At 34.1% G+C, this 15,583-nt stretch overlaps 3 protein-coding genes across 4 annotated transcripts; 1 reads left to right on the top strand and 2 right to left on the bottom strand.

The window, feature by feature from the left end:
* Nucleotides 1-40: 40 nt before the first annotated feature.
* On the bottom strand, nt 41-6,212 carry LOC125071251 (calcineurin-binding protein cabin-1-like). Its single transcript, XM_047681386.1, has one exon. The coding sequence runs from the start codon at nt 6,154-6,156 to the stop codon at nt 133-135; it is 6,024 nt and encodes a 2,007-aa protein (XP_047537342.1). The 5' UTR covers nt 6,157-6,212; the 3' UTR covers nt 41-132.
* A 320-nt stretch (nt 6,213-6,532) lies between these two features.
* On the top strand, nt 6,533-7,725 carry LOC125071253 (probable 28S ribosomal protein S26, mitochondrial). The gene is made up of 2 exons (XM_047681389.1): nt 6,533-7,082; nt 7,421-7,725. The coding sequence occupies exons 1-2, from the start codon at nt 6,615-6,617 to the stop codon at nt 7,586-7,588; spliced, it is 636 nt and encodes a 211-aa protein (XP_047537345.1). The 5' UTR covers nt 6,533-6,614; the 3' UTR covers nt 7,589-7,725.
* Nucleotides 7,726-7,831: 106 nt separating this feature from the next.
* On the bottom strand, nt 7,832-14,916 carry LOC125071252 (DNA-directed RNA polymerase III subunit RPC4). 2 transcript variants are annotated; one of them, XM_047681387.1, is made up of 9 exons: nt 14,587-14,916; nt 14,283-14,398; nt 12,983-13,089; nt 12,305-12,437; nt 10,657-10,746; nt 10,038-10,144; nt 9,531-9,629; nt 8,498-8,605; nt 7,832-8,062 (listed from the first exon to the last, which is right to left on the bottom strand). In XM_047681387.1, exons 1-9 carry the CDS (start codon nt 14,748-14,750, stop codon nt 7,904-7,906), a joined length of 1,083 nt encoding a protein of 360 aa, XP_047537343.1. In that variant the 5' UTR covers nt 14,751-14,916; the 3' UTR covers nt 7,832-7,903. The 2 variants fall into 2 exon arrangements, with proteins under 2 accessions (XP_047537343.1, XP_047537344.1); XM_047681388.1 differs by lacking the exon at nt 10,657-10,746.
* Between the last annotated feature and the right edge of the window lie 667 nt (nt 14,917-15,583).

The following is a 15,583-nucleotide window of genomic DNA, read 5'->3' as shown; positions in this document are numbered from 1 at the left end:
TTTCTTAATTCTAAAATAATAAACAATTTTATAGAAATTTATATATATTATCCATGTAGATATTGAAGTACACTTTAATAATAAGTTCATTACAACCTTAAATTTATTTGTATAAATAAGTATTTTAACACGCTAATCGTCATCGAGCACAATCACTTCATCTGAAGATATGGGCTTTGGCCTTACTTCAATTTCACTGAATGATAAAGATTTCTTGGCATCATTTTTCTTGCCCTGATCTGACGGATGTTTCGACATAGCCGTTTTAGTTATCGTCAAGGAAGGCGGCAGCCTGCTTATTGATGCGCTAATTTCTTGAGGAGCAATCTTCCCTGAAGGCATACTTTTTTGTCTTTCCGCCAATTTTTCCTGCAGCGTTTTCCCCGGACTGACTTGCTGATGTGGCATCGGAGGCTTCGAATGCATCGATGTTGAAACTGTAGATGCAGTCGACATATGCGCTTGAGGAACTAAACTGTGAGGATTAGCATGGGATACTTTAGCCCCGAACGAAGATAGATTCGCAGTCATTGATGCAGGCAATGATGACAGAACTGTGCCCATGCTAGGGGTTATTGGATTTGACGTAGATTTTTGAAGACTAGTTATCACAGGTGTTGGAGTAGCTTTGGTAACTGAAGTTGTAGCTGAATAAGATTTTGTAGTTTTCATTTGAGTGGCTCCACTTGAAACGGAACGATTTAAAGAAGGCTTCGGACCACGCTTCTTCTTTTGTTGGGGCATATTATAAGAAGACAAACTCTGTCCCAAAAACTGCCGATAAAATTCAGCTTGGAATGAATTTTGAAGTGAGGTCTGTAGAGATGACGTTAAACTGTTTTGATAAGACGTATAGCCGGCTAAGGCACTGATATTACTGAGATAAGATAAAGACAACGCCGCTGCGGCCTGTTGAGAGAGAACAGGATCATTCAACATTGGCACATAATTTTGAAAGGCTGCTGCCATTTCGTGTGCGGATATCTTGGGCAAGCCTGATCCAGATGTTGCATTTTGCGACTTCGTATCTGTTTTCGGCTGACTCGTAGTTGTTCTAATAACTTTAGAACTGTCAACCGATTTACTGCTTTGTTTCTTATGCAAATTCTGAGTTTTCTCCAAATTCGCCTCGCGTATACCTTGCTGCTTGTGTGTGTGAAGTAACGAATGGCAATATTTCATACTAACGTCAACTAAATTAACATTTTCTGCGATGGGTGTTGCACTGATTAGCTTATAGGCATCGACAAGTAAATTAGTGAATTGCTTAGAATTTAATTGCTTTTGTGCTCTCTGATGGGCTTTATAAATATCAACCATTAAGCTTTTCAGGGCTTGCCTTTCGATCTCGTTACTCTTTAAATCAGCCTGTTGACTAAACTTAACCAATTGCCCTCTGAGTGATTGAACACACAGTGAAAGTGCTTGCTGCGCTAGATCCTCTCTATCAGAATCTCTTAAATACTTCTTGTCTAATTCTGGTGTTCTTTGTAAATGCAAACTTAAATCGAGTAAAGTTTTATGGTCATCTATTTCTTTCAATATTTCTAAAGTAAGTAATACGGAACGATTCATATGAAACGCAAAACCACCTGGTCTGGCCACTTCATCATTTCGCATCGTCCATATATTATTAAAAAAGTTTGTATTTCTTCTTTCACTAAAAAGTCCATTCATTTTGTGCCCTGACCTTGAAATGAAAGTCGATAGCATGAGATCTCTGCACCGTTCAATATCTCGACCCTTTTTATAGTAAAAATGATAATGTGCGAGCCTGTATAAAGCCTTATAATGCGGCGTATACCGACTTGCACAATCTTCTAAAGCATCCAGACTGGAAGATACTATTTTCATTATTTCTTCATCTGTTAGTGGTTTCGAATCTTCAGAAGATTTACTCGAAGTATCAGAATCTCCACTAGAACTACTACTACTACTAGAAGACGAATCACTAGAGTTTGAATCTGACGAAGAAGATGATGAAGAAGAACTAGAACTTTCTTCTTTTTTATCCACATTTATCGTTTTTTCGGATTTATTGTCAGATTCTTTTGGGCTTTTTGGTATTTCACCATTTGTGTCTTTTTCTGTATTTGTCTCAACATTTTCAATGTTAGTAATTTCCTTAGTCTCCTTTATTTGCCCTTCGCTTTGTATAGACGAGTCTTTAAAACCAATATGTTCAGTGTCATATGAAGCCGATCTTCTTACTTTTGCAGCAGCTGCCTCCATCTTAAGACGCTTAGCTTCATGTGTGTCATCTTCGCCCGCGTCACTAACCGAACGCTTGAGTATATTAGCCGCTTGAATAGATTGTGTTTCATCTATCTTAGACTCATTTTCATTTTCCATACCATTATGTTTCTTAGGTTTTCTCGTAAAAGGTCCTTCTTGCCATTCTTCTATACAATTCAAAAATACTTTTCCCACTGATAACGGTATTGGCTTATTTTCGTGTTGCTCAATATACTTTAGAATAGACGCGTGCATTCTGTAGTGCAACTCTAGCACTTTTATACTAAGATGCGTGGGCGTATTGTAGTTTATTTTCGTCGGGTACGTAGCTCCTACTTCTTGCAAACTTCTGATACCTTTCAGATAAAATTTCAGGTAAACAAGAGGAGGTTTATTTTGCTTTTCAGCCACTTTTCCTAACATGTAATACAATAACCAGTTATCTTCGTTCGATTTATCTACATCAGTTCTATTAAGATCTTCTACAATACTGAAACATTTATGAGTTGTTTCCAAAAGATCTTCTTTCTGTTTCTCGAGAGCCTCAAAGCTCTCCATACTTAATGACTCGCTAGCTTGTTTTAAGAGTCTCGAGCAGAAAGAATGTACTATATAAACAAAATTACCATACTCTCTCCACATCTCACTAGTTTTAGTATCTAACTCCAAGGAACGTTTAAAACATCGTATTGTTGATTTGGCAGGATTGAGGAACTCTCTTTCACTGTTAAAATTTTTGTATAACTTTAACGCATTGCCCAAATTAGCCGCTTTAGCGAGCGCTATATGAGCCCAAGAGATAAAGCGATCGTTATTTATCACAACATCAAACGTGTTATATTTTATAGACATTTTATAATCTTCCTTTTTAAAATAATAGTCGCCTAATAAGAAATATATATCTTTCATTTTATAAGGTAATAAAGGAGGAACTAATGGCAGCTTGTCCTCTGTGCCCTTGATATATTTTTCCGTTTCCACCACATACTTGGAAGGATCGCACTCTGATGGCAATAAAGATAAAATACGATTGAATAATGTCTCGATATCCGCTGAAATTGCAGACAATTTTCCTGACAATTCAGGCAGAGCTGTCGGTCGAAATATTTCATATAGCTGTTGAGCTCTATGCCAATCCAATGTAAGATGTGTGACTTGATGGTCTTTGAGATAATTCTTTTTTTTGCCCTTATGACCATATAGACAAAAGACACACTGTTCCATATACTGATTAATTTGCTCTAAAGATTTGGCAAGTGACGGTGATCTGAGACGAGGGACGACAGTGTCCAAAATAAAAAAAAGAAGTTTTGCGTCTGATTTACAACACCAATGTTTTTCTCCTAATTGATCATGAGCTATAAACAATACTTTTAATGGATTAGGTACTTCGTCACAATATTCAATCGCATCTTTCTCCGAGACAGGCCTGCTTCTTCCTTGATCTTCTTCCCTTTGTAAAATGTAATGCATTATAATCCAAGGAGAAACAGTATCAAATGGCATATCGGATGCCTTTGTTTCGACTTGATGACCAATTATCCTTATTAAATCTTCAAGTCCCCTACTTAGCTCTTTTTGGGTCACCATTTCTATGCACGTCAGCCCTTCAGTGGCAAGTATATGTTCCATCGTTTTTAATATTTTAATGACAGTAAGATTCCATTTTTCATAATCAGATGTACCGGATGTATAACGAAAATAATGCTTGAGGGCCTCGTGCAAGCATGTCAAAGTCCATTTAAAACAGCATTCCACTTTATCCAAAGCCCAGTATGTGTCCAGTATGAGGGAGAGCTGGACAGCAAAATCTAGGCACATTTCCTCTTCTTGTTCCCGGGCAATGGTTTTACAATGGTCAAAGGACTCAATTATAATGCTCAATACTTCTTCATAGCTCCCTTGGTTATACAGATCCATTACTGTTGAAAGTTTCTTATTTCTTTCTAAAAATGTAATATATTCTAAGATTTCATTTTCATTAATATCAGGTTTATAGTTGAAGTTGACAAGGTTTAAACTATATGTATCATGATGTTCTCCCATCGCTTCAAATTCACTCAGAAGCTGATACAGACACTCCAGAGCTAAATCTTCACACTTATTTAATATATGAATATGTAATTTAAGCCAAAGAGATCGAAGAATCATCTCCAAGCATTCAATGCTAGGATATATGTTAGGTTTTAATGTTAATATTACTTCTATAGATTCAATGACATTCAAATCATGTATAGGCACTTCATCTGAAACAATATTTAATTTTTCATTGACAATAATCTCTTCGGTGAGCATATTAGCCAATGTATATTGTACTAAGCATTGATGGTTGTCATCTGTACATGCAGGAATATCAATATGATTGCTATAACACTTATTTGCCTCTGCATATATCTTCAACAGATCCTCAGGCCATTTAATTCTCCACTTCTCGGCTAAAATATTTATATAATCGTTTAACATGTCAATTATATCTTTATTATTTTCTATATATTTATTAATAAAACTTTTTACATCTTTTTGTTCATTTTCAGTACCAAAATAATCATCATCATTCACTCCTTTCTCTTTTTCCTCAAATAATTTATTTAGATCACTTATTTCAGGAGACGTTTCTTTATCTTGATTTTCATTCATTTGTGTAATTTCAGGTCCTAAGGCAACAGGTACCATTTTACGCAGTGTATCATAGATGGTATCTTTTACGGGTTTCTTACGATTTGATTTACGTTTGCACCACTCCCAAGGTTCTAGGGATATTAAGGCACTACCTCTCCGTCTCACCGAAGTTTTCTTTTGCACTTTATTTTCTGAAACATTCTCCATGACGGGCTCTGAAGTCACCATCTCTATGTCACTTTCCACTTTTTCATTGTCAGTTATTGGTTTTTCCTTATCAGATAAATCATTATTTACGCTGTCTACTACTGTCTCTGGAGTATTTTTATCCGTTGTATCTTCTTTACTTTCCGTCGAGTTTGATTTTAATTCTTCACAAACATCCATTTTATTAACTTCTTCACTTTCTTTTTCATAAATAATTTCTATAAAACATGCATGACTAAAACAGTACTTAGTCATATACTTATGCATATGAACTAAAGACTCGCCAACGGAAGCCCAACATAATCTCGTAATTGGCTTATTCAGTTTTAAATTAGGAACCATATATTTAAATGTTTCTGCTCTTTGTTGTTCAATGAATGATTCATGTATATCTTCAGCTTCCTTCAGTAACTTCAATGCTTTCTCGTCATCAATTGGCTCATCATCTTCGTTCCATTTATAAATTGGGTTTATACATTCCATATATTCTCTCATGTGTCTGTACACAGTATATATGTGTCTTCTATAAACAATACCTCTCATATAGTCTGGATCTAGTTGTAAAGCATCATGAATAGTAGCTAAGCATTGTTCTTTATAGTTTAAGCCCAATAAAAGTATTATAATTTTATCAAGACAAGGCCAATGTCGCGGATTACGTTCAATACCCTTTTGGAATGCATGAAGTGCCATTTCATAGTGTTTTCCTTGCAAGCATACTAACCCTAAGCGATACCAGAGTGTAACATCTGTGTCGTCCAGTTCAGAAGCCGCAGTGTAAGCTTCTATAGCGGCGTCATTTTCACCGGCCGCGTTTAACATCGACGCGAGATTTTTGTAACACAAATATTTTAAATTGAATAAAGGCCCAGATACTGTCTCTCCATCGTTCGGTTTCTTGACATCGTACAATAATTCAGTGTCCAGGAGATCCTTCAAAAGTTGTGTAGCCTCAGAAATATTTCCTTTTTTATGCAAATCAAGAGCTTTGGTATATTGCTGTAAAGCTATCTGCTGTAAAGCTTCTTTCGTTATTTCTTCTTCCGAACTACTTTCTTCTTCCGATTCGACATTAAACGCTGATATTTTAATCATGTTTTTGCTATCTATTATCAAACTTCATATAAAATAGGCTACTATAAGCCGTATTTAACAACAACTTCGAATCAAAAAAAACCTCAAATACAAATAAATGTCAATTGTCAAATAGTCGATACACTTTGCACAGATAATATATACTGATGTCTCTAATTAATTTAGTAATTAGGCTTTCAACGTAAATAATTCTAACATCATTTAATGATTAAAATAACTATCAAATTAGGTATGAAAAGTTTAAATCATACTACTTATTATTATATTATTATTATCTGTGAGTATCAAACGGAAAATATACGTATCGTTTCTTTAAAATACTAGTCACAATACTATAAGACTGCAGGACTTACAACTTTTGCCTTTTTCCAATAGAAGAAGAAAATAATAATAAATTACTTTTAGGTTATGTTGTCATAATTTTTATAGTTTGTAAAACTGTAATTTTATAACTAATAATGATACCTAAAAACGTATTTCTTAAACGCTCATGTCCATTAATAATGCAAATTGCGGAAACTCATCGTAAGCCGAGATGGTTGCCTGTAGCGAAAAGCAAAATATATCGCATCCCCAAACGGCCTGAAGTATCAGAAGAGGAACGATTAGAGTTACTAAGAATAAACAACAATTATAAGACCCAAATGCGTGCAATACGACGATTTTATCATGAAGAAATGATAAATGAAAAGTCATCCTTACAGAGCGCCAGCTCAGAGATGTCTCAGCAATTGGAAGCGGATGAATGGGAAAAGTGCGTACAAATTAATGAAAAATGGAACGCACAAGTAGCTGCAGAGAGAGAACAAAGACGAAAAATAGAGCTGGCAGCGATGGAGGATTATGCACTCAAGAGAATCGAAGCAAAAGACAAGGAATTTAAGGAGAGAATAGCAAGAGCGTCAGCTGAAATCAGACGTGAAAAGGTAAGGACTAATACTGTTAATCGTTAACATTGTTTTTTATGTTTAATTTCTCAATTATTTGGGCTTAAATTCATGAAGAACTACACTTAAATTATTTATTAAGAAGAAACACACATAATGTTGTCTTAGATTTTCGCGATTATTACACATTGAAATAAAACTAGTTTTTAACGGATTTAATCGCGTATATTAATTATTTTAACATCCCGACGTTTCGAGCACTTTGCAGTGTTCGTGGTCACGGGCAGACTGGCAGTCTGCCATGTGACGAGAATTAATAAATTATATATTCTTATTAATTATATATTTTGTAACTTGTATATTTTTCATAATTACAGGAATTAAGTTCAACATTTATAACACCAGATAATCTTGAAGCAGCTATAGATCACGCTCTAGCTAACCCAGTGGACTACAATTATGCTATTGATTTGAGAGGTAACATAGTTTCCGGAAGAGACACACCAATAGTAAAACCAGAAAAGAAGGATCAGAAAGTTGCCTAATATTTTAGTGTTATGTTTAGTTAAAATTTGTCATAAACTTTCATTTTGTTATTGAATGCTTGAACTGACAAGTGAGTATGTAAATATTAGTTGTTCTTTTTTCCAATAAATAAGTATATTGCTCCATAAAGAAATCAAAAAAATTCTTTTGATTTTTTATCTCTTCATCAAAACTAACGGCTTTTAATCTGATTAAAAAGAATAATTTCAACTATATGGTATAAAAAAAGCATTTGATGAATTGGATCAACAATTTATATACAAATAGAAATTTTACAGTGTTTTACATTTAACATAACATTACATAAATGCCCATCACATTGACATATTATCAAACATCGTCTGCCAATGCGGTGTGATGTTCAACTTGTGCTGCAAAGCCCCCAGTGACACGAGGTTGGCTGAACGAGATGCTTCATCAACCGCGGTCGACACCACCTCCTGGTAAAATGATGCCTTGGTACCCGAACAAACCTATGAAAAAGTTTATAATTTTATAATAAATTTAGAGTAATAAAACTTAATCCAATACAAAATGTTATTAGAGTTTGTACTGGATCAAATGTATACCAATAAACAAAGGCAATTTAATTATTCTGCACTCAAATTTGACATTTAAGATTTAACTTTAATGACAACTGAAGAAGCTTAATTTAACAGTGATGATTGGTTGTTTGAATAAATTAAGATGCACTTCCATTAATTGAGGGAGGGGATTATAGAATACGCAAAATTGAGAAACGAATATATAGAACTTTGCAATTAACAACTGTATTTGATAATAATTAATCCAATATTCAGTATAGATATTTTATCGAATACGCAGTATCGATATTTTATCGAATACGCATATACCATATACCGCGGTACGGGTACTTGGTGCGGCGTAATCGCAGTCAGGGCGCTCACCTCGAACACGGTGTCGCCGAGCAGGAGCGTGACGCGTCCGGAGCGATGCACGCGCAGCTTGCCTATTTTACCTTCCTCCAAGTCTGTCAGCCTACATCTATTATCGACCTGAAAATATAATTAACACTATAACAATCAGCTCATAATATATCATGGCGACAGTTCTCAATGGTGATCAGCCAACGACACTGGATATATCATAGCGCGAGCATATGGCTGCAAGTAACAGGTCTACGATACATTCCTACATTCACTTAGCCAGATCGAAATGATTCCAATTAAAAAAGGGATTTTACATACTTTTCTAGAATAGGGAATTCTCATGTACGGAACTTTTACACTGTTTACTCCCGAAACACCGAACTTCGATAATCCACTGTCAAAAGTTCAGTAAAATACAACTGTTATCGGCTTAGTCCGGTAAAACCTAGAAGCTTAGGATTAACTGCTTTACAAGCTAACCACCTGACATCACCTGGCATCGATCCAGAAAGTTTAACTGACCTTTACGAATGGTGGATAGGAAAGATAATTAAATAACATGATCATGAATTCGAGATCGAGTCGAGATCTATGGTATTAATTATAGTTTCGTGTAAAAAATAAATGCATTTTGAAGATCGATTAAATTGTTAAGGGAACTTTTGTTGTAAGAAAAGTGGAATATTATATGTTATGTTAAATAAAAATATACAGAATCAATAACTGTTTGTAGTGCATAAAATAGTAGAGATGTATTAGCAGGAAATATGTAAACATGAGGTGTGTTTGTCTTGACTCCTGCAACTGGACACGCTACAAGTATATTGTAGTATATTCTACCGCCCACACTGCAATATTTACTATTGTTAACCAGGCAGCCTGACTACAGTCACGAGTGACATAACACCTTAGTTCCCAAAGTTGGTGTCGAATGATATTGGTAATGAAAGGTTTAATAATTCTTACAGCACAATGTCTATGGGCGGTGGTGACCACTTACCCTATACGGACAAAGAGCCCGTACGCCATTTAATAAAAAAATAATAATAACAGGTTTGTCTGCGTCCTCCCCGGAAGTGGAGGGCTGGTCGTGCTTGCGGCGCGGCTCGTCGTCCCCGCCGCCGCCGCGGCCCGGCAGCGTGTCGGATAGCTGAAACGTCATTATTTGTCTTAGTACACTGTTCTTGAAAACCATAGACATCACCTATCCGACTTTGTTACAGAATAATTAATTTTAGTCTATTAATAAAAAAAATTAATGGACAAGATTTATTATAATATACATTAACTTGATAAAACATCGTTAAGTGTGTGTTGATAACTGCCATATTCATGTATAATTTGGTTGACATTTCATATTGACAAATTGAGATTGATTTTATTGTTTCGCGAACCATGCTTGGCACTACACTACTTTAATATCTATTTATTTCTACTAAATTAAAAAATAGAACGGCTTTGTTTTTTTTTTTTTAATTAAACAAAAATGTAGTTAATAAATTATAAACATAATAATATATTTAAACAATATTTATACAATATACAATCAGTAATCTACCTGCAGTAATATGAGAGCCGGTTTGTCGCTCCGCAGTAAATTGGCAACATTTGTATCTTCGAAGACTTCCTTCACGTCCGGCTTTGGTGTCTCTTCTACAACTGGAACTACAAAATAAAATTAATATAAAATTATTATAGTTAATCTTAAATTCACTTATATCAGCTTAAAGAAATAAAAAGCAATCATTTCTATTTTTAAAGTAGCACTTTTAAAATAGAAGCTTTTTAATATTAAAAATACAATTAAAAACTATTTTAATTTGTAAATTCTATGTATGTATGTCTGAATAGTAATTATCTTGGTCTGGTTAAGTCTAAATTATAAGCAAATGAAAACCATTTATTTATCATTCAATCATTGACACTTTAGAATGGCGCGAAAATCAAAATAGTTTTTAATCGAGGTTCGAAACCAAATACCGCAAAAAAGTACTTTAAAATTATTTGGAACAAAATTTAGCAAAACTGAACATTCCGACGACAAATGTCATATCGGATGTTCGTTCGTATGTAAATAGAAGCGGAATGTTTTCTGTAGCACCATCATAGCCCGCTGCCCTAGTAAAAGGTTTCACTGGGCTTTTAGGAGATGCGGCGGTATACAAAGCCTGTCTTACGAGCATCGTCCACATCGTCAGTGGGCTCCTGTTTCACAACCACCTCCTGTTTTATCTTCACAGCGGCTTTCGTCTGGTTTTTTGACCAGCCTATAAAAGATTATTCAACCAGATTGATTAACTTCTTTTAAAATTATATCGTAATATTATTTTCTTATGTATAGAAGTTTACTTTTATTATTTCGCCATAAAGAAAATTGTTGATATACTCGCATTAAGGAAGGATTTAAGACTGAGTGCAACTGGAATCAAGACAATGCTTAATTCCATACAAGCTTTCTCAATTTTATGGCATAGTGTTATGGGCGATGCTATCCGCTTTAAAATCTATGACACTCATACCTAGGCCGCAGTCATCGCTACAACGCGACTATTCGCCGTACGAATCGCATTCTATGAATCCAATTAATTAAAGGAGTAAGGAGTTTTATCGCGATGAGTTTCACTTGCCACTTGTGGATACACTACAGTCGGACATCGAACGAAACAAGTGAAACCAATTTAATTTCGATAATCATAATGAAATGTAGCGATAACATATTTGAAACTTTTTGGCAATTTTCCTCGCGAAATCACGCATGGTTCGGCAATTAGTGCAGCCTAGGCATTTCAAACATTTAACATAAACTTAACAGAGTAATCGTTACACTTAATATCAATTATTTATTGCATTTCACAAAGGGTACTTACCTAAATATTTTTGAATGATGAGATATAAATGCTATATTAAATTATAAAACATTTTTGCCCCAGCAATTTTAGTTTTTCCATAAAAAAATGGCTAAACAAGCGTAATTGTAAAGGCTCTGGAATAACAACATTTTTTGACTTCAGGACCTTGTTTAGATTAGTCAGAAGATAAAAACCAATCACATTCCCGAGGGTTGGCCGATTGTATGAGAAGGTCCGTTATTTTACTTATAATGGTGGGTTATAGGGAAAAAATATTCAAAACAATTTTAAAGTAAATACAATTCACTACGAGTTTGATTTCTTCTCCATTTCCTGAGATATCAGCACGAGAAACTCGAAAACTACGACCGCCCCACGTTATCCGCCAAAATTGTAAAATTATTCGAAGAAGAATTTTTTTATTATCGCTATTAATACGTAAATAATGTTGAAGGATTTATTTTCTAGAATGCACTGTCTTAGAATATACATACTACAATGGAAAATCTTTTTGGATTAACCCTGGACTACCTACCTTAATATTTATTGAGAAGGTTATAAACTATATAATATCTGTGTTGGTTGTGTAGACACGATTAAAAGGTGTTTTTATGTGCCTAGTTGAATAAAAAATATCTTGTTGGTCATTATATCCATATTATATATATAATAATAAACTACTAAAGTCAGTAACTCTTGTGCAGCCTAAGTATATGACTTAACAAAAAGATTCGAGATAACATTTAAATACCATCTGGTGCAAAAAAATTTAGAAAAATTTAATAAATTAAGCTATATAAAACCAAAAAAAAAAATCAATGAAGTTTTTGTAACCAGTTCTTATCAGGTCAAGGTTTTTAATTTTCTAAAAAATTAGTATTTTGTACTCTAACTATTAATAAGTAAGGTGATCTTCAAGATTGGTCAAGGAATTCGAATTTCAAAAGATAATTTAAGTATTCAGTTTCCTTCATACCTCCATCGTCCATCGGAAGTTTGACGGGAGCTTCAACATCCAGCACAGTTTTAAAATCTTCGCTATCATTTTCATACGATATATCATCACCAAATGCTTCTTTAATTTTCTTCTCTTCTAACTCATTGTCAATCTTAAATAAAGGGAGAAATTACCATTTCATTTCTGAAGAGAACTAAGAAATATTTTGGATTGCCATAGCAGTATCGCATTTGGAATCACAAGCATGAGTAATTCATTTATATATATTTGTGTGTGTGTCAACATCATCGTCAGTCGACAAATGAGAGTCCAATAGATGACAAGCATCAACAGACGGACCAATCACATGCACCCCAGGCTCCTTCATTCTTCCAAAAAGACTGACATAAAAATATACTACTGCACAGGCCAAGTTTGTGCTTACATGCTCATGCCATATCCTATAGCACAAGGTCTGATTAGACCAATCAGTCCTACCTGTCTTCCATAATTAATTTAAAATTGAAATGGCAAACACATAAAATAAAAAAAAACTAATGATATGTTATAACACACAAGCTGATAAACACTTGACACATTATTTATATGGAATTTATATTTAGGGGGCCACCCTATCCATCTATTACTGAATATTCTACTCATACTAATTAAACAACATATCAAAATAATTATTTAATACATAATTTCACAACATACCTTTACAATATCTTTAACTTTTATTGTTGGCTTCTGGAGTGTGGGAGCTGAATCACTGTCTCTACTGTAGGAAACCCTACTGTAATGCCTCTCCACACTGCCAAGACCTACAAGAAAATGATAGACATTTGAAAAATACATTTGTTTTTCTAGTGGCATTAGTAATGCTAGCAGAAGATGAGTGAAGCTAATGAGATTCCTGTATTCTATGTAGTGCAATTGCGTTAAATCATAGGACACGCATTAAGTTGTGGCTTTAATAAGTACTCTAGAACTGCTGTAAATGTCAATTCAAGAGGCACTATTCACGATTATTACTTGATTAAAGGCTATGTAGCTGTATGTATGTAGCTGTATGATGTATGTAGTAAGGCTATGTAACAACACATGGCTATGTAGCCTTCATTGGATTAGAACCCTAATTTCAATAACATTCTCTATTTATAAGACAATATATTTAAAGAAACATCCTGACTTGGACTAAATATGAATTACTTTGCTTATTTATAAAAATTAAAAAAATAATAATTATTTAGTAACACATGTGCTTTTTTATAACTACAGACATATACATTGCTGCCCATAAACATTGGCACTAAAAGAAATATAAACTGCTTACATCATCAACATACTATCAAGAATTACTGGGCTTACTCAGTTACTCACCCTTTAAACTCAAACACAATACTAAATAGTGCTGTTTAATGTAGAATTAATTAATAGTAAATGAGTATTTAGTACATTAATAATAAAGGTTGAGTGGGAACTCAAGCTTTATTATTAATTGCCCCAGTGGAGGCTTGCACACCTAGCACCAATGTTTTTTTTTTTTAAGTTTATTAGCAATGCCCCAAATTAATTAAGGAATTATCCCTCCTTTTAAGCTTATCACTTGTATCACGACAATAGCCCAAGCGGTCAGGATCAATCCTGCAAATTTTTCCATCACTAGGTGACCCCTAACCATTGCGCTATTGATGCTTGGTGGCTTTGTATTAGCCTTAGAACTAATCACACATTCTACTGCCAAACAGGTATACTTAGTATGATTGCATTTCAGTTTGAAGTGTGAGTGTGCCAGTACAAGCACAAACGACAAAACATCTTAGTTCTCAAAGTGGTTGTCTGTATTTTGTATCTGTAAGGATTCATTAATATTATTTACAGTACCATGACAGGCAATGTTGACTTACTATCAGGTAGCTCATTTGTGAATCTAGTTACCTAAATGACTTACAGAGTTAACTACAACTCACAGAAAGATACATGATAATTTGAACTAAGTGAACTATGTATTTACCCTCTGAAAAAACTCCACTTGACTTGATTATATTTGAACCATTTCTGGTTCTGTTTTTACGTTCCTTTTTATGTCTATCGTCCCTCTTGTGTTCTCTACTGTTTGCTGTTGATGGGCTAAAATAAAATAAATTTAATTATAATGTTAATAAAGAACAAAGTATAATTAAGTCTTTACCAAAATGCATGAGTAACAAGTTATAAATATTCCACTTCTGAAGAAAATTCTTCTTTATAGAAAGATTATCGTGTCGTATTGTTTTAACGTTTTTCTTAATACTTTAAGAACTGTAGAACTTACTAACCCTTTATTTTTATTTCTGGTTACATTTAAATTGGGAGTAAAAACTTTTTTATTGGGCTTTAATCCACCCAGTGAAAGATCTCTGGGGGCTTTGAATGAAGCCAATCTTTGGAGGGGATCTGCTGCTGCTACATTAGCATTTGATTTCTCCCCTGAATTAGACATTATTATTTGCTGCGGTCTTATTGCCGTGTATGTGTAAAAGTAATAATAAGTCACTATTAAATCTCAAAATTTGACCGATATAATGTAATATGTAGTGTTTCAAAAAAAGTAAACACTTATTTAATAAAAATATAAACAGTTGAACCAATTAAAAGGCAAGTCGCCTGGCATTGACATTTTAAAGATGTCTATTATGACATATGACTATTTTTTTTAGTTTACTCTTTTCTTGCTTGATAAAGCCGAAGGTATCACAGCATCGTCCCTATTATAGAAAAAATTAACGAATATTTAACTACGTGCAATGACTGCAACTACACTTAGGACCCACGACATGCGAAGCCAAATGTTCTGAACGATTTTTTTTTTGTTTTTATTTTATGGGATAGGTGGCAAATGAGCAAGAGGCTCACCTGATGTAAAGTGACTACATCGCCGCCCATGGATATAAATGCAGCAGCATAGGTTTGCTTGTGCCTTACCAGCCTTTAAGAAATTTGTAGGCTCTTTACTTGAAGGTTCCTTAGTCGTATCGGTTCAAAAAATCCCCTGTGGTAGCTGGTTCCACAGAGGCAGAGACAAAAAACGTCTTAAAAATCGAGCTGTTGTCGATTTTTGGACATCAATGTGTTGCGAATGAAACTTCGAATTCTAACGCGATGTCTGAAAGTGAAATCTAGCAGTTTTAGAACATTCTACGTGAAAAATGCGATAAAAAATGAAAAGCGATTGAACATCATGATAAATGAAAAAAAAATTAAAAATATATAAGAATGTTAATTTTTTTTATTGACATAAGAATTATTAACATTAAGTCTTTAAATATATACAAA

Source organism: Vanessa atalanta, chromosome 19, assembly GCF_905147765.1.
Source record: "Vanessa atalanta chromosome 19, ilVanAtal1.2, whole genome shotgun sequence".
Classification (NCBI taxonomy): domain Eukaryota; kingdom Metazoa; phylum Arthropoda; class Insecta; order Lepidoptera; family Nymphalidae; genus Vanessa; species Vanessa atalanta.
This window is presented reverse-complemented; position numbering and strand designations above follow the sequence as displayed.

What these genes read in the sequence shown, in the direction of transcription:
- LOC125071253 (XM_047681389.1), top strand. Translation starts at nt 6,615, where the DNA reads ATGATACCTAAAAACGTATTTCTTAAACGCTCATGTCCATTAATAATG. An exon ending in CTGAAATCAGACGTGAAAAG is followed by an intron (nt 7,083 to 7,420) that starts GTAAGGACTAAT and finishes TCATAATTACAG; the next exon opens with GAATTAAGTTCAACATTTAT.
- LOC125071252 (XM_047681387.1), bottom strand. Translation starts at nt 14,750, where the DNA reads ATGTCTAATTCAGGGGAGAAATCAAATGCTAATGTAGCAGCAGCAGAT. An exon ending in AAGTTAAAGATATTGTAAAG is followed by an intron (nt 12,438 to 12,982) that starts GTATGTTGTGAA and finishes CCTTTATTTAAG; the next exon opens with ATTGACAATGAGTTAGAAGA. An exon ending in CGGCTCTCATATTACTGCAG is followed by an intron (nt 9,630 to 10,037) that starts GTAGATTACTGA and finishes ATGACGTTTCAG; the next exon opens with CTATCCGACACGCTGCCGGG.
- LOC125071251 (XM_047681386.1), bottom strand. Translation starts at nt 6,156, where the DNA reads ATGATTAAAATATCAGCGTTTAATGTCGAATCGGAAGAAGAAAGTAGT.